General features: G+C 41.0%; 2 protein-coding genes across 2 annotated transcripts; one reads left to right on the top strand and one right to left on the bottom strand.

Annotated features, from left to right (window-relative positions):
• Positions 1 to 391: 391 nt before the first annotated feature.
• LOC139611747 (alpha-synuclein-like) lies at positions 392 to 9,957 on the top strand. The gene is made up of 6 exons (XM_071466634.1): positions 392 to 719; positions 1,196 to 1,356; positions 1,535 to 1,564; positions 3,005 to 3,147; positions 8,537 to 8,608; positions 9,215 to 9,957. Exons 2-6 carry the CDS (start codon positions 1,236 to 1,238, stop codon positions 9,230 to 9,232), a joined length of 384 nt encoding a protein of 127 aa, XP_071322735.1. The 5' UTR covers positions 392 to 719; positions 1,196 to 1,235; the 3' UTR covers positions 9,233 to 9,957.
• A 3,461-nt stretch (positions 9,958 to 13,418) lies between these two features.
• Positions 13,419 to 24,600, bottom strand: nop14 (NOP14 nucleolar protein homolog (yeast)). The gene is made up of 19 exons (XM_071465441.1): positions 24,443 to 24,600; positions 23,586 to 23,768; positions 22,334 to 22,468; positions 21,707 to 21,848; positions 20,989 to 21,137; positions 20,636 to 20,773; positions 20,415 to 20,537; positions 20,168 to 20,299; positions 19,714 to 20,044; positions 19,403 to 19,533; positions 19,229 to 19,314; positions 18,983 to 19,118; positions 18,308 to 18,409; positions 17,765 to 17,918; positions 17,519 to 17,678; positions 14,482 to 14,629; positions 14,273 to 14,391; positions 13,971 to 14,126; positions 13,419 to 13,881 (listed from the first exon to the last, which is right to left on the bottom strand). Exons 2-19 carry the CDS (start codon positions 23,766 to 23,768, stop codon positions 13,785 to 13,787), a joined length of 2,622 nt encoding a protein of 873 aa, XP_071321542.1. The 5' UTR covers positions 24,443 to 24,600; the 3' UTR covers positions 13,419 to 13,784.
• Between the last annotated feature and the right edge of the window lie 888 nt (positions 24,601 to 25,488).

The following is a 25,488-nucleotide window of genomic DNA, read 5'->3' as shown; positions in this document are numbered from 1 at the left end:
AGTGTATGTGTTTGTTTGTTTTTTTTTTTTTTTTTTTTTTATCAAAAAGCTATCAATTCAATGTGGCTTATCCCAGTCTGATTTACCATCAGCTAATCCCAACATGTCCTTTTTAATTTACAATGAAAACAGAAAAAAAAAAAAAAAAAAGTCGACCTGCTGTGCAGCTGTAGTTAACATCTCACTCACATGTGGGAGCGCTGAACAGCCCAGTAGTGTTATCTTACATAATTACAGTGGCACTAATTGGTGGTGCGGCCGCAGATACATTCAGCTGCTGCACCTACACGCTGTGGACAACCCACGGGCAAGGAGAGAGCTACGTAATCTTTGTGTGTGTGTGTGTGTGTGTGTGTGTGTGTGTGTGTGTGTGAGTTGCAGACAGACAGACAGACAGACAGAGAGACAGACAGCGGAGCATCTCCTCTCCTCGCATCAGCATCACGGGGTTTAATCGCTCTCTCTCCATCTCCACACCGAGGCGTGGGAGGCGTCCACTGTCAAACCTGTGGAGCGTCTGTCTGTCTGTCTGTCTGTCTGTCTCTCTCTCTCTGTCTGTGTCCGTCTGTCTGTTCAGCAGACAATACTACACACAGCGTCGTTAGTAGTAGTTGTAGTTTGGAGACAATAGACCGGTTCTGCTGCTCTTTGGGGGAATCTCCGCTGCCATCCCGGAAGACTCGCCACAATCTCGCCTCAAAGGAAGTTGAAGCAAACAGGTGCGTGGACCAGCTCTTTGATTTCTGCTTTTCTTTCTCCTCATTATATATATATATTTTTTTATCTCTATCTTAGAATAACAGCTGCTAGATGATTTGATTTTCCCTGTCACACTGCAATACAATAGGTCCTCTATTTATATATATATATATATATATATATATATATATATATATATTTTTTTTTTTTTTTTTTTAAATCTAAATTGATAGTAAATCCATTCATGGTTTCTCAGCTGGGCTGGAACCAGATCCTACAGGTGGGATTTTCAGCAGCATCAGAGCAGGGCTGCTTGTGCCAAGCTGCACACACATTTCAGCAGACGGTGATATTGGCTTGAACCAACCTTGCCAGAGAGAAAAGTGGGGCGGTGGCATCGTTTTGGTGTCTTGTCACTGTGTATTTTGATACCGAGCGCTTCACTTCACCCGGGTGTGCCCGTTTCTCATTGCGCCGTGTTTTGACATCCACGCAGCTGCGTGTGCGGGTTGTTTTTGGGAGCCGGTCGAGCCGCCATGGACGCGTTTATGAAGGGTTTCTCTAAAGCCAAGGATGGGGTCGTGGCAGCGGCGGAGAAAACCAAGCAGGGAGTGACTGGAGCGGCTGAGATGACGAAAGATGGGGTCATGTTTGTAGGTGGGTGCCGAGAGTTCGTGTGGCTGACGGTCATTTCATTTCAAAAAATGGGACAGAAAGCTTTGAAAAGTTGTTGGTCATTATTATTATTTATGATAATATTGATAATATTAGTATTATACATAACTCCTTCCTTCCTGTTTTTGACTAATTGAGCTTCACCTGCACTTCCTTTCAGGTACCAAAACAAAGGATGGAGTCACAACAGGTAACACCACACATTAACGCAGACCTAAATGCTGCTGTTCCATTCCCCTTGTTGCTCTGAAAAAAAACAAACAAAAAAACAATCAATCAGTGTATGTATTTACACATTTTGCAATCAGCCGGATCCTGAAAGGATTTTTACACAAGTAGATCTTTGACATGAAGGGGAAAAGAGTGTAATCTCGCTGGATCTTCGGGTGGTCAATAAGCGCGATGTACTGTAACTCTGCAGGTGAGTAAGTGGCATATTTCACTGCCTGACTCAACACAACCAGTTTGACTCCCCGTGGGCCACGCATGCAGGCCTTGCCATTTCTCATACGTAACGAGCAGAGAAGCCGAGGGGGAATGCCTGCTGTAGGCCTCCAGGAAAATGGCTGTGAATTGTTGGCTCTACATAATTGGAAGTATTAGTGTTTTGGAAGCTGAGATTACAGGAGAAACACATGATGGCAGAATATTTTATAAAAGCCTCTAAATAAGGAATGGACGGATGATATAGTTTCTCTCAGTGGGACCAAGCAGCCTACATTACCAGTTGTGAGAATTTCAACAAAAGACAGATGTCTTATTCTTTTTTTTTTTCCTTTTAAGACTGACACTCAAATAAATCCAGTATTTAGACAGAAATTAAGATTATTTAGGGACCTGATATCCAGGTTGGGAACCACTGGTGTAGAAAAAACCTACACAAGACATTAAAACAGCAGTTTCTAGCACTGTGTGACCCTAAATCGAGCACTTGTTGTAAAGGGATTGGAAAGTGCACAAGTTATATGCTAAGAATATCAGTGCTGATTGATATTTTCTGCCTTAATTTAACCAGGAAGACAAGCTGATTTTAAAAATCTTTATAACATAGCAGTTAGACAAAAAGTTTATGTAAAATAAATGTGAAACCAGATGCTCTGCTATGCAAAACCACAAACAACACACAACGAGGTGTGGTTCAGACAATAAAAAGGCGGGGTGAAACTCATTGTAAAGGGTTTGGAAAGGAAAATGCCTCCAGGCTGTTCCTGATGTCTTTCAGTTTACCAGATGATATACGATGATCCTGTTTTAAGTAATTCTGTGAGGCATTTCAAGGAGAGGCAGGAGAGTATTTGATCATTCTTACAATTCTCTGTAGAGCTCCCACCACATCTGACAACACTTCTGCAAAAACAGGAAGAAAACTTTCATCCAGATTTATCTCAATGCTACATTGCTGTATATTCAAAGTGCTGTTTATGAAGTGAGATATTAGTAAGTCACTAAAGGGCGGCACTGCTTAGCCTACATTATGTTTCCTCCCGATCACTGCGGAAGCTTTGAAATCCAGTATACCGAGATCTGTGTTTATCTTTTTAAACAAGCCGATCCTCACAGGTGCTGCGACTCTATAGGGAAACACCCTCTTGAATTGCCCTCCCCCTCTCTCCTTCTTTTGTCCCTTCAGTTGCAGGTAAAACTGTGTCTGGAGTGTCTCAGGTGGGTGGAGCGATGGTCACCGGGGTTACAGCTGTGGCCCAGAAAACTGTGGAAAGTGCAGGCAGCATTGCGGCTGCCACAGGATTGGTCAAGAAGGATCCAGCCAAACAAGTAAGAAAAAAATGCCTTTGATTTAAAGTCAAACTGAAAATAAAATGCATGTTTGGCAAATTGAAATACATATATATCCTTTGTGTTTTGACTCGACTTAAATTGATTTTGTTAGTTTTAATTAGGCAATTTTTTCTGCTGTGACAGGCAATATCTTTGTGGGCAGGCACTAAAAATAGTCAATAATACAACTGGCAGTTTTTGTGGGCTGAAGTTTTTAGCCATTAAGGTGATGTAACCACTTCAGACATTACTCTAGATGTTTCTCCATAGTATGATTCACGTATTTAAGATAGTAAAATGAAACTTCTGGCCCAAGTCTGGCCCATTTACTTCCACATCTGGGCTCATTCCGGCTACTATCTTCCAGTGTTGGCTGATAGCCAGCATTGGTTCAGATGTGGAAGTAGCATTGTCAGATTGGAGATATCATATGTCAGAAATTCCTGATATCTCAGTGCTAACATTAGCAAGTTCGCATCTTGTATCACACATTTGTAGGTTTCACAGGGCTATGACGTGCTCGAGTCAGTGGGGCAGCATGAAAATTGACGTTGTGTTTGGTCATCACACTAGCAACGCCGTACCTCATATATCGGTCAACTGTTGCCATGGGAAACACTCGCCCAGAGGCTCGATTTTTGCCACAAATATGTCCATGAACTAGTTTTATCCTTTCATCATCATAAAATATCATTATCTTCTATATTTCCTTACTGAAAAAGAGAGAAATTTTTTAATTTAATTTCAACTTTTATGCACATGATGGATGCCAGGTCTTCTCCACAGACATATCAATATACTGTTAAACACACCTTCAGAAATGGTGGTTCGCAGCCCTGCGCATCCCTCCATTTCACGCCACTGGCTGCCAGTTATAAGTCTTCACTGTGTCAAAATGGGCTCCTGACCTTGAGTCATTTGTCATCACTTCTCATATCTGCTGTACATCTTTCTTCTCTGACATGAAAGCCGTTACATATTGTTAGCTTTTCCTGCATTGTTCATCAGTCAGTCTGGCCTTCGTTTGTCCAAAGGAGGAGACGGTAAAGGCAGCTTACCATAGAAAACAATTTACTGCTGCGACACACACAAATATGAAAAATGATTGTTCTTTCCCCTTTCCCGGGGGTTCTCTAGTCTATATTCTGCTGACTGTATCTGTCTATTTCATTCTCTCCCTGACTTTAGCTTTAGATTTCGATAGCTGTTCATGTAAAGTTTTTGTAGACACAGTTGGGGTCATACTTACGTATTTTTTCTGGAGATTTGGAGAATAAGCAATGTGTGTGTGTGTGTGGGTGGGGGTGGGGGTGGGGGGTGGGGGTGGGGAGGGGGGGGGGTCTTAGAGTACAATTAAAAAGTTCAAGATTGCAGATTAGTAACAGATGATGTTAGGGTATTTGAACATGTATTATTTTATATTTAGCATTAACATTTAAAAAAAAATGAAAGGCAATTACACAATTTACTATTTCATAAGTTAATCACATGTGGAGCACATTTTCACATGAGAACTACCAACACATTGGCAGATGTGGTTATCAGTTGCTGAACTGCACTGAACTGTGATTAATTTACATGAAAAATCAAATTTGAAACATGGATTTCGTATGTGCTAAGGGTAAATTTAACAACTTTTAATCCCACAAAGTAAAGCAGAAGTTGGATCACTAGTAGAACTATGGAGCAATGTTTCTCTTCTGTTTACTTCTTACGCATGCATACTTAGTCACACACTCTTCACACTCAGTCGTACTGTGATGAGCAGGAAAGCATAGCAATGTGGCAGTAAATGCCGTGACAAAGAAGCTACAGGGAAACATAGTTGTGAACAAGGCAGGTTTGAAAGTATTCACAAAAATCTGCTTTACAAATGTTTTATGAGGAAGGAAACGCATTCGACACTTTTTTGGTTTCGGTTTTGTTTATTAACATAAAACCTTGTAGGGCACCTTTAATTACAAATTTCCAACATGTAGAAGACCCTGGCCCTAAATCACAGCTTTTTCACTTTTACTTAACACCAGCCCTTATGAGCACAGGAACTCCTCAGCATTAAAACAAGACAAAGTTTAGATCGGCCTCTCGCACATGCTGTTTTTTTTTTTAAACTGAAAAACACTATCGTCACAGTTTTTTATTTGTTGTCAAACCGTAACAGTTACACCTCCTTGTACTTCCACTGTCATGCATCTGTATTAATAAGGTGTTGAACTTGGATGTAATTCTAAGGGGAGGACTAAATTTGTCTGTAATTACCCACTTCTCTCATAACATCACTGTGAGTAGCAGGAAATGATAAGCCAGTTAAATATTTCCCCGGGCAACACAAACACTTTGTTGAATGTTTGTTGTGATGCTCAAGCTCCCATCCCTTAATTAGCGATGAAACACAGGGGAATCCATAACAACATTTTAGACACCAAGTGATAACCGCACACACACACATACACACTCATCCTCAGCTTTGTTTTAATTGGCTGTGATTAGTGAAAAGTGCAATATGAAAAGATAAGATACCAAAGAAATTATCATGTTGTTTTTCCTGCCAGTGGCAACAAATGACACCTGAACAAAATGTTTTTCTGCAACTCTTCCGCTGAGGCAATCAACAGATTTTCTCCCCCAATGTTTTCATCTTTTGTTGCTGGCAGAAGCCCCCGTGCATTTGATTTCATTATCAAAAGATGGTATTTTCCCGCAAATATCCAATCAAATCCTTTCATCTCTCGTTGCAGTTGTGTTATTAAGGCAGCTACACCAGTATTGGTGGTATACACCCTGAGGGATAAAACAGTGATGGAGCTCCACCTGGAATGTGATCAGCCTCATTATGAGGAACCTGGACAAGCCATAAGCAGAACAGATAAACAGATGGACTGACTGATGGAAAGATGGTGGACTGACTGATAATAGGGATAAACACACGGATTTAAAAAAAAAAAAATCTAGGTATTCCCAACAAGAGACTGACATGCAGGCAGCAGCAGATTGTCCTCATTTAACCATCATTCCCATGTGGCTCAGCAATTAAACGTCATTAATATTGATTTCATTTAAAAATTGATGCCAGGTTGTGAGAGCCCATCAAAGATTGTCTCCTGTGACACACACACACACACACACACACACACACACACACACCAGCAAACAGAGGATAGTGGCATGCTGAGTCTTGATTAATCTCTTCATCTGGTCATTTCACCAATTCATCAGCTGCTGGTGACTCATATCAGGAGATCCAAATGCCAGAGAGGTAGAAGGAGATGACAATGACAATGAGATTGTGGAGCAGACAGAGTGGTGGGCAGCAGAGGAGGATACATGACAGAAAATAGAAAACGTTCTCAACAAACACGTCTTATTGCTCAGATCTTTTCAGCGAAATGCAATAAAAGAGGCCGCTGTAGTGCACATCCCCCGGGAAGCGATTTCTGCCTGAAAATTGCTGTGAAACAACACAGTAATTGTAGGTGAGGTATAACTTTGATTCTACACCGTAAGATTGTGGTTTACTCAGACGTTTCAGGTTTGATTTGTCCTTAAAAAAAAAAAAAAACTGAACAAATTTTAAACTTTTGGCCAAAGTTTAATTTGACCACAGTAAATATTAAAAGGCAGCATTTATTGGCATACTGTAGTCCAAGTGTGTGTGTGTGTGTGTGTGTGTGTGTGTGTGTGTGTGTGTGTGTGTGTGTGTGTGTGTGTGTGTATTTACATAAGCACGCGTTTCTCTGGCTCGACTGGGTGAACAGATGGGAGACTTGATGGGTGGTGTTAAATGCAACAGCAGGAGGAGTAGGTGCAATAACTGGTTTAAGGTTATGTCAGCTGCCAGTGAGTGTGTCACACACACACACACACACACACACGTGCACACATCAGCTCACTGTGCCCGCTCCTCATTAAGGAAGGTCATTTCAGTGGCACGGTGTAATCAAGGCACTGAGCTCGACCAGAGAGACGTCACCCACCTCCTTCATTAGCGCCTCATGCCTCGTCTCTTTCTCAGCAGCCCACTCAGTCAAAACGACCACCGATCATAATGACCGTTATGAAATGAGTGCAAGTGCCTCTTAAATTAATGTATCAGGGGATGAAGCAATAGTGCGGTTAGTTCTGTGTGTCGTTCAGATTCAAACTTAGGTTTTCCTCTGTGGGCTCATCACCAGTTGTCCCTCTGCCATGACGGATAGATGTGCCAGAACAAACAAGTCCCAGAATGACACAAACAAGTGTTTTCTGATGTGTCAGTAGAACAACATCCTTTGTAAGTGCCTTCCAAAATGGTTAAAGGAACTATTTGCAAGTTTTAGTATCGCTACATAGCCAACGTTAGCATTAAGAACTGTTTACTTACCAGCGTGGAAGAAATGTGAGTTCAGAATCAAACCTATATTTGCCAAGAGCCATCTCCAACGGTGGAAAGCAACAACAGTGTTAACTCTTGTCTCTATGGCCCCTTAAAGGTTTGGTCAGGTTTAGGTACAAACATGGTTCGGGTCAGGAAAAGATCATAGCTTAGGGATAAAATACAGTAAATGCCACGTCAAGGTTAGATGACATTTGTCATCATGGTTCATAATTTTTCTTGGGGGGGACAGTATCAGTTATGTTTTAGTTGCGAGTTATAATGCGTATGGCAGCATTTTTCATTTGAGATCTTGCCTAAGGTGCAAGAAAGGAAAGAACAAGAGGGATAAAACTGTAGAGGAACGTCTGCACACTCGTGTCTGCCAAATGAATGTAACGCAATTAAAAATTTGGTGCATCCGATTAATCTGCAGATTTTTTTTCTCTCAGTTGATAGATTACTTGCTTTGTCTTTACAAAATTAATAAATAAATAAAAATGCCCCCGGTAATTTCCCACAAGTGATGCTTTCAAATGTCCTCTCTTTTCTGAACAATAGTTCAAAAACCCCAAATATTCAGTGTACTATCATGCATGGCAAAGAGAAGCTCTGAAACCTAGCATTTGAAAAGCTGGAACCATCAAATCTTTGGCAGCCTTCTCCAGAAAACAACTAAAGGATCGTTTGATTATTAAAATAGCTGCAGACTAATTTTCTGTTGATCAAGTAATCAATGATGGACTAATTGTTGCAGAGCTCTATCTGTGTCTAATTTTTATTTGTCCACAAAAAACCTGAGCAGGGTTCTCAAATGGGTCAGTCATAACACAAAAAAAGAGAGACGGGGCGTGGAAGAAAAAGCTGCAGGATTTAAAATGCTCAGCAAATACGAGCACTGAATGTCGCTCTTCATTGTGTTCTTCATTCCACCAAGAGCCTGTATTTGTGCACATATTGAATCCTCTCAGGTTTCGTCTTTCCTTCTGTTGTCTGTGTCCACCTTACACATTCATGCCTTTTGTGTTTTTTCAGAGTGATGACGCCTCAGCAGCACAGAACGTGGCAGAGTCACCGGTTGATACTGACCCTGCTGATGCTACAGAGGTAAGACTCACTAGCAAGTGGCTGATATCAAGTCTACAGCTGCGTTCCACAACAGTTTATATATGTACAGCCGAGTGTGAAATATTTTTGACAGTGTATTTATTGAAGAAATCTTAAAGCGCCTTTAGCTTCAGTAATTCAAATATATAAGGTGAGGGGGTTAGAGGGACACAGGGATGTTAATCTGCAAATTATTTTAACATTTCTTTAAAGGTAATTTGAAGGTTTGTGTGTTGTGTGGCATTTGGTGGAGGTTTATTTTTTAAATGCTTTCGAAATTGCTTACATTTTTGGTTGGATTGTCCTCTAAACATTGAAAGAATAATCTTCTAAAGCCAAAAAGCAAGTCAACATTTCTCAGGTGAGGTCCCGGCTAAGGACAAAGACTGACTTTGAGTCCAAGGTGACAGCCGCCTCACTAATAAATAACCCATATTTATGATTGTTGTAACATTACCTACACTGGTTCACATAGTTCCTGAGATTTAATATCATTATGCTGTGTGGAGATGTTTCATTCATGGTTAAAATGATCCCATCACAGGGAGTCATTTGCATAGAGGACAATGAATTCACGAACCACCTCTTGTCCCTCTTCTCTCTCAGGAGGACACCGATGACTAAACTGACTGAGAGCTTCACAATCAAAGATCAATGACCGAAACATTCCATGTTGCTCTGCCAAGTCCCGTTGTGCCTCGTTTTGGTCCTTTATGGAGTCTGTGCCCAGCGTCTGTGGATGTGTGTGTGTGTGTGTGTGTGTACGCGTGCATGTTGTTAAGTACGTCTGTACAGCAGTATATGTGTAAATGTAGAGAAACAGAGGTGCTGTGTGAGTGTGTACATGCGTGTAAGTGTGTGCCTTCAGTCCTGAGAGGGACCTCAGGTGTGTGCTGCTGTGACCAGCTGTCATTTACAGTGACTCCCTCCCACTGAGAAGGCCACCTGGTCATTGCATGTGTGCATGTGTATGTGTCTATGTGTCCGTTTTCCGTCAACTCTGTGGTTATGTCAATAACTCAAACATGGAAATATAACACAATTTACCACTTCAAGCACCTAAGTGTCTCTATATAAATGAACAACTTACAGTGATCTGGTTGAAATGGAAGCATAATGATATCCTCTATTTTTGTCTGTATACTGTCACTGTTTTTTGCGATGGACTATAAAGTGCTAAGAGCTGTTTGTGCATTCGTATTGTATTTTTTAAGTTATCACTGCTAGAACAAATATATCTCACACTGAGTGGACTTTTGAAAACCAAGAGCATGTAAACCACTATTCAGCTAAATTGCTGTGATATGAATTTATTTGGATTAAGTGTTAAATAAAATATGTATAAAGTGCGTTGTTGTTGTTTGCTCATTGTATATCTATATCTGTATGTTAACATGAGGGGTCCATAAAGTTTTTAGAGTCCATATCAAAAGATGTCTCTGTGAGGAATAATGCAGACTGTACAAATGTGGAACTCTCTACCAGGACACATTGTTTTCTTTTTATGCATAGAAATATCTCATGAGATATTTCTGACAGGTCAAATAAAGAGCTGAAGACAGTTCAGTGTTGCATTTTGGGGAGAGTACACGCTTTCAAGAAGCGGAGCTATGTAGCAATAAGCTAGGAAAGGACTAAGATGAATGGGACGATTTAACAAAAATCAAAAGAACTTGTAAAAAAATACAGACATATCATAAAACCATAACTAATGGTTGAAAGTATGGTGACCCCTATGGACAATATAAATGTTAAAGCAAAAGCAAAGAAGGAAATGTAATACTAATTTATTTCTCCTCATTAGACTGCATCTTATCCAACATTCACTTTTGTTAGTTCTGTTGTTTATTTGATACCCTGTGTGTATTTTAATGCAAATATCAGACAGTGTAGACACAGTGAAATGCAGAGCGGTCTTTCAAACCACTTAACAAAAACCTTCTACAGCACAACATTTTTATACAGAAAAAGTTTCAACTTGATTGTCTTTTTCAGGGTGTTGTCTAATTCTGGTTTCATTATTTACTGTCATGAGATTTGTAAATCACTATAATCAATATGCTCATAATCAGTATACGAAGCAACATTAACATTATCTTAAAATTCCACTCTCTGAAACTCAATTTTGAGGCACTGCACATTCAAATTCTCCCAATCTCACTTGATATTTAGGGAGAAGGGATGACCTCAACACATCCTTTATTTAATTACAATTCATACTGTTATCAAAGAACATGTGTTGACATCTGTTTTATTTTAGTTCATGTAAACATTATGACGCCTGATCTCAGCTGGATGTCACATCATTTTCTCCCTCTCATTATTATCTCATGAGACAGTAGAAAAAAAAAAAAAGCCAGTGAATCCCCTGACAACAGCAACAATAATGTAAGTGTGCATGTGTGAAAGCGTGCATGTGTCACCTAGTTGTGAGACAATCATGTGGGAGGACAACGTGTGCCCATGCACCAATGGCAACTTGCTGTTTTAAGGATTTCAATATCTTACAAGGATTTTAGTAACATAAGGATTTATGATTAGATGTACTGTTATTTTTGGTACATTTTCATCAGAGGAAAATATGTCTTTTGAGACTTCGTTTAAAGGGAGTAATAATCCTGCCTGTAGCCACTGAACCAGCCGGTGTGCTATTATAATAAAGCAGGTTGGCCTTGACGATGTGCTGTAAGCAGCTGTCCAGATGAAGGCTCTACAGTGTGTGCTATAAGAAAGAAAGAGGAGACACAGACACACACTTACTAAGATCCGTCCTTGCAACCAACTCCGAGACTGTTCTTCTCCAATGACATTACAACCACCATCAACAGCTACTTCCTGAAAGATGTTGCCAGTGTTGTTTAGTCCCACAGTGTCTCACCGACTGTAGCGTTGTAAATTTCTGTCCACAGCTGCAGTACGTCTCTTTTATATTGTGTAATATGCTACTTGTCAGCGGGTATTTCAACACAGGACAAATCTCTGCATATGTACACAAAAAGAAATAATAAACTGCTTTTGATAGTGTAGTGCACATCCTCCTCCTATCCAGTGGCTACTGAATATAACCTCACATCCTGCAGAGAAACAGGTGGTATGCATCAAAAATGTTTTCTTCAATCCACTCTTTTTCATGTCCACACCTGTCTACAGCTGTTTCCTGGAACACCAGTCTCAGAGTAGCCAGTGATTCCTTATTGTTACTGCTCTTCATGGTTTCCTGCAGAGAGCTGCTGTGATGATCTATGTGAAGAATCCTGACATGATTTCACCGGAAAGTGCCAGCTTCACTTCACGACACTATCCAGTGATATAACATATTGAACTGGTATGACGGATCACAGCTTGGTGTGGAAAGACACCCTGCTGACCTGCTAACCCAAGGAGTTATGCAGGCAGCATGTCAAAAAGAGGGTGGAAAAACACAGGAGCTGAGTATTAGGTCTGCAGGATGCATGAAGACAGCCGAGGCACTTCAACAGGTGAATGTTGCTGCACAAGCTGAGTTCGAGGCTCTGCAGGCAGTAGTGAAGAGCTTAAGTTAGAGGTGATGAGAGAACTCATAGATTGATGCCCTGACCAGTGAGAAAGGAGCAGCCGATAAAGAGTGGGGTAGGCAGAGAATGAATCTGAATGAGGCTCCTAAATGTTGGAATTCATATATATCAAAGGACGTATAATCAAGACTTTCAAGTTAATGGCGCAAGGACTTGAATTAAAAATAATTCCAAGCCGTTCTTGTCAGTTTTCCAGTCTGACTGCGGAGGAGGACAGACCAGAGGAAGAGGAAATGATCCTGAGAGAACTCTGTCAAGACGGTCAAGAATAGCACGCCGCAGAGAGCCGAGCTGGGAGAATGCATCAGCAGTTGATGGCTGAGGCCAAATTCCTCAGGAGGCTGCATGATGAAGAGGTGACCGACCTCCAGAAGCAGACCGCAGATTTAAATGTCACTTCAGAGCTCGATGGTAACGGTCTGATATCGATGCAGCAGCTGTCCACAGTGATCGGGGGGGTGGACTGAAAAGTGACATAAGAATAATTCGAATGGTCGAGGTGAGCAGGTGAGGCGGCAGCCAGAACCTGGTGCACATCAAGCTGAAGCTGGAGGTAGAAACGGTCACCTTAAGGAAACTGTGAGAGGAGATGAGGTGTGATATCATCACAGAGGCTCCAACAGGTGAAACGATTGAAATGAAAAATGCAAAAAGCTTCAGTATCACCAGTGAATTCAGAACTTCATCTCCTAACTCCCAATCAGCATAAACTGAATATAGCACCAAAGTCATCTTGTATTGTTGCAGGTGTCTAAATGTCAGTCCAGGCTGCAGAGACCTTTAAATCTAGGGTGGGGCTGTTTTAGTACTGAATGAACCTTTGGGATTAATGTTGTATAATGTGACCTCGACAGAATGTTTTGTAATGTTCATGTATCCTGAGCAGCAGCAGCAGCCACACGGAGAGGCACAGATCTTTTAGCACAAACGACCAAACCAACCAATCTTTGACCAGCTCTTCTTGTCTAACCAGTCAAACCATACAAGTAACTCGTGTCTGCCAACTCACTTCTGAACGTGTGTTTCCTGTTTGAATTCTTTGTGTTGTGTGAATAGCATGTGATATAAGGCATGCTAGAACATGTTCAAACTGTCACATGGTGAAGCCTCTGACCTCATTTCTAAAATTAACCCTGACACTAGATTTAAAGATATTTTTTGTTATAACTGCTATTCTTTTACTATTTGTTATAATCACCATAATCATCATAATTTTTTATAACCATTACAACATATTGACCAAACATAAGACACCATTAAAGATACAGTTATTTATTTTTCCTGTATTGTAGCACTGTAGCGAAGGATTCTGGTGGAAAAAAAAGGGGAATGGAAAACAAATATTCACTGCTTTGTTGACTGACACTTCCAACAACAGTATCCACAGTCACGTCAAACACCTACATCAGAATATTTGACAACTCGGTGTGTAAGCCTGACAGCTATTTCTCAAACTGTATAAAATGTGTGGCAACACAAAGTTGAATTTGTCCTCATGATAAAAAAGAATCTATACAGTTCCAAGCTCCTCAAATTTCAACCTTGTGCAGGCTGTTATTCAAAGCCGAACAGGAGAAGTCCGTATGAAAAGGAACAGATGATGGAGACTGAAATTCTGCAATTCACTTCCTCTTCTTCCTCTTTAGGGCCTTCCACTCTCCCTCCTGAGTGGCCAAGCCGCCAAGGAGCTCCTTCACCTTCCTCTTTCTCTCTGCATCTCTGCAACACACAATGTAGAAAAGGTTAGAGGCTTTTACCACAAACGCTTTTAGTTCACTTCCACATGGAGGTTTCGGTTTTATCCGCACCTGTTCATGACTTCACTGAGCTTCTCTCTGGCCAGGAAGCGTGAGTCCTTCCTGATCTCCCTCAAAGCGCCCTTGAACTCCTTCTTGTATTTGTGCTTCAGTCGTTCCTTCTCTCTCTCCTCTCTGGTGCTGCCTCGCTTCTTTCCATAGTCCAACCTGACAAATATCAAAGATGAGAGAGAGATATTTAAAGCAGATGCACAATCATTAAATGTGTATGTTGAATCCTAGCGTTTTGATGAGACAATTTAATTTCAACATAGTTAATAACAGGCTTTTAATTCCATTTCATTACTACTTACACTTCAACGATCTTGGGTGTGAGCAGCTTCAGAGGAATAGGCTTCTTCTTCTCAAAAACCAGCAGACTGTGAGTCACAGGGGCACTGCCGATGGCCTCCAGGATCTCACTGCGAAGCTCCTGCAACAAAAACAACAAACATAAAATATGACACCGCTACAAACTGAAAAATGGTGAGAGACAGAGAGAGACAGCCTTTCTGGCACCAACCTGTAAAGGCTCTGGTAATGTTTGGGCTGAAAGATGTTTGGACAGCAGCGTTCTGATTGGCTGAAAGATGTGTGGAAAGGATGTGAGGTCTTTGTAGAGCAGGCAGCATCGCTTCACCAAGTCCAGGCAGGTAAACAAACACATCAACCTGTGGACAGAGACATGAACATGGATGAACATCTCAGTTTTATTATTTGCTATTTGTCTCGTGGTTACTAACAACAGAGTCATCACACACAGAGAATTCAACATAGCAAATGACCCTAATCACCCCTCAAACCAGTCTTCATATTACTTCCGTCTTAAAATGACCAGAGGTTACCACACACTTACATGTGTTTATTTGGTCTGGAAAATTATCATCAAAATGTGATAATAAAAATCATAGTTTTTAGAATGACACGTGAGAGGACCACCAGTGATTACTAATGATTACTAAATTTCACTCAAAACCATGTGATGGACCAGGGCAAAAATGCAGGAGGTCAACAAAATCAGCAGGAAACACTGTCTGGGCAGTATGGATATCTGTACAATATTTTCTCCCAATCTCTCCAGTGGATGTTGAGTTATTTCACAGGATAAGCAAACACTCTGACCTGCTGGTGGCACTAGAGGAAACGTAAGAGGGTCTCCACAGTCACTAGGATTCATCCTCTGGGGACCACAAATGTCTGCACAAAATTTCATTAGCCTATCCAATAGTTGTTGAGATATTTCAGCTGGACCAAAGAGGTGGATCTACCGACAAACCGACACCACTGTTTTGGCACAAGCATGGCTAAAAACAGCCAGATAACAGTGAGCTTTAATGAGTAAATCAGTGGCCTGCACAGTCCCCTGGTATCAACTCTATTGAGAATATTTGGCTGTGGAAACGGCAGGTCATAGAAAGACCGTGTAACCGTCCGGTTTACAGCAACTGGAAAATGTCATCATCTTGCTGCACAGCTTTGCTTCAGTCTTGTAGAATCTGTGACAAATTCATGTTGTTCTGACGGCCAGCAGCAGAGACAGGTGGAAGATGGTTAAGACTTCCAAAGAGGAAGCTTCTCCTGCTGTCTGGAGAGATTTGCATGAACTCCTGCTCGCTATTACTGCATGAGCTCAAATTTTCTACGGTCAAATACGTGAATTCATCTTTACATATTTAGACACACAAGTGTACACTCGCTCTGCACACCCCCCTCCCTGAGGCACGCTGTATCACCCTGACAGTAATTACCACAGCTACTACACTCTTCACACACAGCTGCTGGTGTGTGTGTGTGTGTGTGCGTGTGTGTGTGTGTCTGTCTCTCTGTGCGGCCTGAAGGAACGCACAAATTAGAATATGACTGGGCATCAGGTGTGAGGAAGAGGAGTCATATGAAGTGTTGTGTCCATAACAGTGTGGTAGAGAGTGGACTGAGTCAGACCACTTAAAGATGCCTTACTGCAGGGTTACAGCGAGACCCAGTCTGACTCTTAATGAATCAAAATACTGCTTTCAAATAGACACGTTAAATTCACTTGTTAATATTTTTTGTTAATCACGACAATTATTTTCACTTTAATAATGAATCTGTGTTGAAAACATTTTTTATTTACAAGTACAGCAAATAAATGGAATTCAATTTATTTCCTAACATAACCCCCTTTGAGTCTGAGTCGTGTTGTATGGCATGTTACAGGTATTAATTTTAGTTGAGTACAAATAAAGATGTAATTCTCGCAAACTGTGCACAGCCATCACTCGCTGAAGCCTGTTTGCAAGCTTTGCTTTGTGCCCACACACCAGCTGCCGTGTGAAACCGTACTGGCGACTCATCAGAATCACACGAGTGGATGTATCAGCTCTCAACCATACAGTCTCTACAGGTAAACAGACTGGTTATAGGAGAGATCTGTACTGAGTGCATGTTTGTGTCCTTCTATTTCGTCCTCACAGAAAAACAGATGAGCTCGTCATTTATCACTTCCAGAAATTGATCAGTCTCACCATTTCATTCGTCGGGGGTCTTATTCTGCTCCAAACTGAACGTGAGAAGCTGTGATCCCCCTCCCTCTCTTCCTACTGTGCCTATAATTGTCTCCAGGCAAGTGTTCACTCCTGTTGTTACATGGTGCTGTTACATAGATGCACTGGGATCTGATGTTTCTGAACTCCAGGCCTCCAGAGGTCAGGTGTATACACACAACACGTCTGGGGACACTCGTGGAGGGTTTTGGCTCAAATTTTGAAATAATTTTGGAGCAGTGAACCAATAAACCAAGCTTTCTGTAATGTCTTTTCCACCCAATAAAAAAAAGAACATATACATTGAACAACTGAGGTGGGTGAATGATGGAGCTTGTTTCCACGCGTGTTCTAAACGTATCAAACCAATGTCCATTTGAAGAAGAATATAACTCTAGTGCAGCTCACTGTAGCTCAAAAGAATAGTCCAGTTCAACTTGCTTTCAATGATACATTTCTTTATTACCCACTTGGTCCGACACTTTCCAACACGTTCCAACAAGGTCAAAAACTGTTAAACGCCAAACTTCATTCACACCTGATGCCCATCACCAGCTGTTTCTGAAGGAACTTTTACATCTACAACATGCTCCCCCTTGTGTTCAACATGAATATCACAACCTCAACGTGAACCCAAACAAAAGATATTATAATGGCTCCAACACTTTCTTTAAATAATCTTAAAAATATTCATCTAAGGGAATAAATGTTGTTGAACCTTGTACTTGACATCACTGCATTGACAATGAAATACACGATGAGCTGGTGGCAAGTTTATGTGCCCTCAAAACTGAAGCAAAACTAGTGACTGCAAAACCATCTTTTCACATATAATTAAGTCGGTCAGTTCTCACCTTGTCTACTTAGTTTTCTCATGCAGTTAATTTGTTATCTTACAGCCCAAGGTTCTTGGTTCTAGGTTTGCGCAGACAGTCCTGTTATTCTTTGTTGTGGCAACAAAATGTAAAATATATTTCAAGTATTACTAAAGTTTTTACGCACTGACTGAAATAACGTCAGATCAGTTAATAATCCTACCTGTGTTGGTCTCTGTCGAGGTCAGTTTTGAGTTCCAGGTGTTGGGCAGCAGACAGCGGCAGGTTTTTCCTGCTCCAGCTCTTGCAGGACTCGGAGTCTGACAACACCAGCAGGTCACTGTTCGTCCCCAATGGCCTAAAAGGCGGCACCACGGTGTAACCTGCAACAGAGTCTGTCAGTTCTGTTTCACCTTACGAACGCTGGCACCAAAACACGCAGGACAGTCTTGTGGTAATGTGCTGCTACCTAAAGAGGTCTTGTCCTGCACGGCCAGGTGTAGTGTTCCGGTCAGGAAGTTTATGAGCTCAGGCAGGAAGCGTTTTGAAAAAGACACGTACTCCACTGCCAGACAGCACAGCACTAAACCCGACGTTACGTCCTGTAACGACCTCACCGGACACTGTGGACGCACAAATCATGGACAAAAACACACACACACACAGGCATTAATACTGAAAAACAAACATCCATAGAAATTTGTGTTAGGATTCGCCTCAGTATAACTGCCATGTAGACACAGAGTATTTCAGATTCAGCTCTGGACAGAAATCGGTCTAACATCACACAGCTTCTGTAATGCCTGAGGAGTATATGGAGAGAAGCTCAAAAAGAATAATGACTAATGAGATGATGAGGGCTGGATTCAAACAGAAAGAGATATGGTGAAATCACATTAGAAATAATGATGAAGTCATACATAAACACACACACTCACAGGAGGAGGCAGGCAAAAACAATCCAAACACAACAAAAACAGACAATAAAAAACACGCTGAAGGCTGTGTGTACCTTGGTGAGAGCCTGGCTCAGGTAAAGCAGTGCTGGAGTTGTAACTGGGTGTCTGAAGTCTGAGGTAGGAAACAGTAGGGCTGTCACCTTCAGGTAGATAAGCTTGAAACACACAAAAAACACACACATAAAGAACTGCATTTGTCATCTACATAAGAAAAGAATACGCCTCTGACGCAAAGGTGTAAGAAAAATAATTTGTACTTTTATTTACTGTGGATTTTCTGTGAGTGAGCTGCTTGAGCCCCCAGCATTCATGCAACCAAACCAAACCATGATGCCTGCCTGTGAACTGACTGCAGATCAACAACGTACACTGAATGAAGTAGCATTTAAAATAGGCTGCAACTAATGATCCTTTTCATTATCAATTAATTGGGCAGTTACTTCCTTGATTAATCATTTAGTCTATGAAATGTTAAAAGTAGTGAAAAAACACCCATCACAACTTTCACACCCAAAAATATTTACTCTCATCAATGAAAGAAACTAACTAATCTTCAAATATCTGGTATTTAGCTTAAAAAAATGACTGAAATGCTCACAATCGATAACAAAAATAGTTGCAGATTAATCAAATAATTGTTGCAGCTCCAATTTAAATCCTCTAAAAATCTCAATAGACCCTGGTGAACATTTAACATCTTTATTGTATTCACAGCAGCTAATCCATACCATGTCCAGCGTTGGGAAAGCAGCACGTCCTTTGACCTCGAGCACCTCCTCCATGCTGTGACCAGCATCTCCGAGGACGCTCTGCATTGCCTTACAGGCTGCCTCCGGGAACATCTGGCACAGAGCGTACAGCTCTCTACAGAGAATTAAAGAAAACAGTGGTGAGAGTTGAAGAAACACATTTGGATTTCAGTACTAAATATTTCTCTTTAGATGTGAGAAGGAAAAGACACTTTCTGGACTCACGGTATGAGTTTATCTATGGTGGTGAGTTCAGGTGGACTCCTAGTGGACAGCTCGCCAATGTACTCCAGCAGAAAGCCAAACAGTTTCTGTGACAAACGGAGATAACATTGTAAGGTCATGCTTTTTTAAAAAAAAGTACCACAGTTATTTACAAAAGACTGTTCCTTATTCTACCTGCAGTTTGAGCTTATTGCCAACAGCCAAACTAGGGTGGTTGCACTTCTGAGTCCTGGCCACGATGAGTCGCTGATTGTCAGGGGTGTGGTCACAGAGCAAATCTTTCAAGTCGGTGTAGCTCTCTGGAGCTGGAGAAACACAGAATATAACAGATTATTATGATGTAAGGGGAGAACGATCATCTCAGCCTCACTCGGGGATACTTACAATGTCTCTATCTGAGATAAAATCAGTAGAAAACTCCAAAAGAAATGTATTTAAAGATTAAGCCACCTTCCTTTTTTTAATCCCTTTCTGTGTGTATTTACCAGTGAACGTGTATGGCAGCTCTGCTTTCGCTGCCTCCTGCTGGGCCTTCACCTCCTCTTTGCTCAGACTCTTCTTCGCACTGGTCTCTTTATCCTCCTGTTTTCTCTCCTCATCCTCGCTTTCTTGCTCAGAGTCCAGGTCAGAGTGGCCATCTTCTTCTTCTTCTTCTTCTTCACTGCTGCCCTCTTCCCCCTCCTCCTCCTCGTCATCTTCCTCTCCATCTTCATCTTGCTCCTCTGCCTCTGATTCATCCTCCTCACCACTCTCTCCCTCTTCTTCATCCCCATCCTCATCCTCATCAGACTCCTCTCCAATGTTCCATTTTCCATCCTAGATATACAAAAGATAAATGAATGAAATGCGTTTGGTATTGAATAAAAAAAAAAATAAAATAAAATAAAAATAAAAGAGAAAAATTAACCCTCAAACACTACATACTGTGTGGTCTCATACCTGATAGGACAGGGTCTTCTTGTCATCTTTATCCAGGATGAAGCCGTCATTGAGATCATCAGCAGACATGTGGATCTGACTCTGTGCACTGTCCCCAGATTCATCTCCCATCATCCTCCTCAGACGGTCAGCCTGGAGACGGCACAGAGCAAAAGAAATTAGCTATCACACGCAGCATTAAAACATAAACTTAAAGTTTTATGTGGGAGAAATTTTTTTCAACAGCAACCTCTCCCTGTGAGCGTACCTCTAGTTTCTGCAGCTTCTCCCTCTCCTCCCTGGCGACCTCCTCTGGGGTTTTCATCTTCTCTGAGGGCTGAGCCTTCATCTCGAAGCCGAGCTCCCTGACCATCATGTCGTACTCTTCCAGCTGGATCCCACGGAGGAAGCAGAATGAGAACAAAGAAACATCAGGCTCTGATTGTGGAGGAACAACGACATTCTGCTCAGTGATTGGTGCATCCCTACCTTGGGCTTCTCCTCCTGTTTGTCGGCATTTTCAGCTTTTGGGGTCTTTTTTACCATCAGTGCCTGGATGCTCTTCCACTCCTGATCCAGCTTCTCAGTCAGCTCCTGCGCCTCCTCTTTCTGCACCTGCCGCTCCCGCTGATTTAACAACCCAAAGGTTAATCACCTGGACCAGGCCACAGCTCCTCTAGATTATCACTACTATCGTTAGCCAGTAATCAGCCATCAGCCTCAGTGATTAAAATGAGACGGACAGTTTGGGTCACTTGTTAACATAGATCCACTAATTACAATACAATGAAAAGGTCAGTGTGGACAGAAGTCTCACTGTTAGGAGTGTGTTACTGGCTCACCTTCTCCTGCTTGGACTTCTGGATGAGCTCTTCAATGAGTTCCTGTCTGGATTTGGCCCTCTGGTTTCCCTCCTCCTGCTGCTCCCCTGATGTTTTCTTTCTGAGGAGGCCCCCCCCTCCTCCTCCGAAGTGAGAAGCGGTCAGCTCAGCTAGGTGAGAATGAGAAAGTCTGTCACTATTATGTACCAGCTCTGTCATCTATAATGTGAATTATCAAATACTGCTGTAAGCTGGGAATCATAAACCCTTCAAAAAAGCCACCATGTTGATTAAAACTGGGTTTTGATAATATCAAGTTGATAAATGTATTTTATTCAATTAATTTTTACATTTTTACATTTCTCTGTTTTCTTGTAATCATGAGTGGCAGGGACACACACACACACACACACACACACACACACACACACACACACACACACACACACACACACACACAGAAACAACAAAATGAATCTGTTCATGTAAATGTGAGTGGATTTATGTAAAAATATTGATATTTTTAGACCATGATAAGCTTAACTAAAGGAGTAGGCAAGAAAGAACCAATACATCCCAGAAGCAGGAATTTAAGACAAAAAACAGCATTTTATCATGATAAAAGAAAACAAGTTACCACATCAGAGTATGTTTAAGCATCTGCATGCAGAACTATAATTTAAGCCTAATTAACTTAATAAAAAAGTTAATTTGGCACTTAGACTTGGACGATACTCACCTGACAAAAGTCCTTTCTCTTCTGATTCATCATCACTATTCACCAAGTCATTGAATTTCTCCATTTCAGCCAGTGACTGGCCATAATGAGTCAGCTCTTCCTCCTCATTCAGATTGTACACATCCTTCTTATCATGGCCACGCTGAGATAAAGTGCAAAGATAATACAGGCTGAGAATTGAGCATACATCACAAGATTTTAGCTACAGAGCAAGATAAACAACTTCATGTCTCATATGAACATTCTGATACATTAGCTCCTATTTCCTGTTTTTGTTTTTTTTTTGTTTTTTTCAAGTTGCCTCTTTCTTGCCCCAAAGGAAGAAGTGCAGAAAATATCTGCTTCATGTGACTGGTGTTTGCTCTGTTCAGTTTAATCATATGTGTATGACAGGACAAGCTCCCGCATGGAGGATGAGCTACAAAAGGACAGTAACAGAACCGATAGTACCACTGTGTCATTTGAGGTTTGAGTGTATGTACGATTTCAGAAGGCCGAAGCTACAGAGTGAAGTCAAAGCAGGGGGCAAATGGAGCATTAATTAGTGATTACTAAATGCCTTGTCATGTCAGGACTTGATGTCTGTTGTATCCTTCGAGGTAATACAAACGTTATCACATCACTGACCTGTCTCTCCATTGCGAACCTCTGCAGGATTTTGTCTTCTGGTGCCATCTTGGTGTCGTACTCGCCAAAGCGTCTGTCAATGAATTTATTGGACTTGTTCTTGTGTTTGTATTCCTTCAGGAGGGTCTCTTTTCTCTGCAGATGAAAAATGAACAAGCCCGCGTGTCATTCCTGTTCACTCCCTCTCGGGCAAACACACTCAAATACAAAGATCCGACATGCTGCAAAAACACTGATTATTTATTAGAGTTACAAATGTGTTCCCTTTGAGCATGATATGAGTTAAGTCAAATCCTCACCATACATGTTTACTTACAAAATTATAAGAAAGAGGAAACATTTTGTCAAGTGATCAGATTCTCCTCGTGTCCTCACTTTAACTCGTACTTAGTTTTGTTCATGGCTCTTTCTGTCCTCACAGATCTCTCAGTTCCTCCCGCAGGAAATCCCTCTCCCAGCATGATGCTGTGAGCTTAAGCTTTCACAGCACAGATAGTGTTTAATGGCTGGTGAGCTGTGACCCATGGCTGCCAGATATAGTGTTACAGTAGAAGAGTTAATAATATAATTGACTTTTGGAATTAGACTGCAGAATTTTATCTGTTTTATTCAGAGGCTGCCTCCCTTTTCTTTTTTCCACCATATTGCCTAGATTTGTCTCACATTCGCATTTTCCATTTCTATGGCTTTAATTGGCAGCTGCAGTTCCCGCAGCTTGTTTGGTCAGTTTGGTCAAAGAACCTGGGGATATATTTGCAAAACATTTTCAGTACCTGCTAACTCGTGTGAAGAAACTCATGAAAATAAGGGCTGTGTGATGTCTTGAGTTTAGGACTCCTAGGTTTTTGGTTTAAGAGTAATTCACAAAGCATTTTACTGCTAAAACCAGCTCCTATATCTGTGGGAAGTTAGCCCAGAGGACTTCTGAGCCACGAAGACCTGTAAAGATTTGGTCACCTGATACAGGTAACTCAAGACATCACGCCAGCCTCTAGTGAAAGCACACAGATAATGAACTTTCATAAATACAATTTGATGGCAGTTTGATTCTAACAAAACTGATGAAATCTGTGACAGTTTAGAGAACAAAACTATAAAATGTTTGTTACTGAAATTGATCTTTATATTTCATTTAATGTGTTTTACCTCATTTTAATGTGTTCTTGTGCTTATTTGTACAGAGTAGAGTGTGATTACTTGCAGAGAGTGAAAGCCGTGTTGTGAACGTAGGGAGTAACTTTTTTTCTCTTACCTTATTAATGGCTTTGGATCGAGACACACCAGGCAGACCCACATCATGCTTGGTTTTTCTCCCCAGAATATCAAATTTCTTCCTGTTAATTTTCACCTCAAAAGGGTTGTTTTTGATCTCAGTGGTGGTCTTGGTCTTTCGGACCTTGTCGGCAAGGCTCCTCTTCTTAGGTGCCTTCCCCATCTGTGGCAGAGTAGAGGGCTGATGAGCTAACTGGTATTACAGAGTTAATGAGCAATGTACAATGACAGTTTTTTTTAGAATATCCAAATCACTTGCTCTAATGAACAGTGTGTTATAAAACAGTACTACCTGTGTATAGTCAGCACATAGTGTAGTCTAGTTCTGGTTCTGTCTTCAGCGTCTTATTTAAATGAAATTTATATTATATTCAGTCTATTTAATTCTTGTATATAATTCCACTTCAAACTATATGTGTATGTATGTGTTTTTTTTTATCTTCCTCATTGCTTTTGTCATTTATGTCAAGTGGCTGCTGTAACGCTGCAATTCCCCTATCAGATTAACAAAGTATCTATGTATTTATCTGTTTCAGACTCTGGCCATCAGGTTATCTTAATCTGAAACACTGAAATGAAACAGTTCAACATTTAAAAACACCATCTGAATCAAATTAGCCTTAAATAACACCACTCCTGGCTAACATTAGCTAAGGTAGATTTTAATAGGCTACCGCAGACAAATACGTGCGACTCTAATATATGCATCAAAAAGAAAGTATCAAATGATATTTTTAAAAAAAATTAATGATTAAAACAGATTGTGGAGCTACTTTAAGGCTAACATCCTTCGATATGAACCGACAGCACTTTGTAAACACACTAACATGATCACACCTTTTCCGTCGACGCTGAGGAGTCGAGTTATTAAATCCAGGCGGGAGAAAACATGGGCCACTGAAGCTCTGCCAACGCGGAATTTAACGAAAAATACTTCTTTAAAATAATCTTTCACTATCCACGTTGTTTCACTGAATTTCCATTTCCAGCGTGCACAACCGGGGGTCAAAGTTGAAATCAAACTAGCAGGCAACGACTTCCGGTGTAGAATTGCCTACAGCGCCCCCTGCTTCTTCTTCTTCTCTTCTTCTTCTGCTTCTTCTTCTTCGTTTTACGGCAGTTGGCATCAAATGTGTTGCATTACTCCCACCTACAGTTTTATTCTTCCTCTGTATGCATTCATCTCAAATCCGTTGAGGTGTCCTTAAAAAACAACAACAATTGCCTACTTTGAACACTGTCTCCACATTCTCATATACCTAACATTGCCCTTTACCAGTCCTATTATCCTATTTCATGTAATTGTGTCATTATTTACACTTTTTCCTTTATGATTTTTCCTGCATGATGTGAAAATATGCTCAATTGTCTCAGCCTCATGGTAATAGCACGATGATGTAGACTGTGCTGTGAACTATATTTTGGAAGAGGTTGCTGGTGGCTCATCTACATCCGTGTGCATAGTGATCCAAGTAGTTAAATGACTTTTTTTTTTTTTTTTAAAACCATTTTTGTCTAGTTAACTACTGAAATGAGTTGGGGCCATAAAAGGATTTTATTTTTTTAATTTTACCATTGCTTCTCTCTCTTTCCTCTTACCACTGTGAAGGCATAGCCAGGCAGTCCACTGGTCCACACCACACAGTCGACCTTTAAGTAGCTAAGGGTGCTGCTCAATGCTTACACAGCAACCAAACCTCCTGAGTTTCAGCCTGAGGAAGAATCACCATGGCCAAACTTAAGAAGTTATTGTATACAAGACCAAAGCTAACATTCCAGCACTTTTCCATCAATATATTTACGTTTTTTGGTCTATGTTATGGCCTGTTTGCAATAAACTGGCATGTGATTTTTTTTGTATTATGCCAGGTTATTTTGGGATT

The sequence above is a fragment of the Trachinotus anak genome, unplaced genomic scaffold (assembly GCF_046630095.1).
Source record: "Trachinotus anak isolate AG129_WGS33_773 ecotype Australia unplaced genomic scaffold, CSIRO_AGI_Tana_v1 ptg000028l, whole genome shotgun sequence".
Taxonomy (NCBI): Eukaryota; Metazoa; Chordata; class Actinopteri; order Carangiformes; family Carangidae; genus Trachinotus; species Trachinotus anak.
Note: the sequence above shows the minus strand (reverse complement) of the source record. Positions and strands in the feature narration are given on the sequence as shown.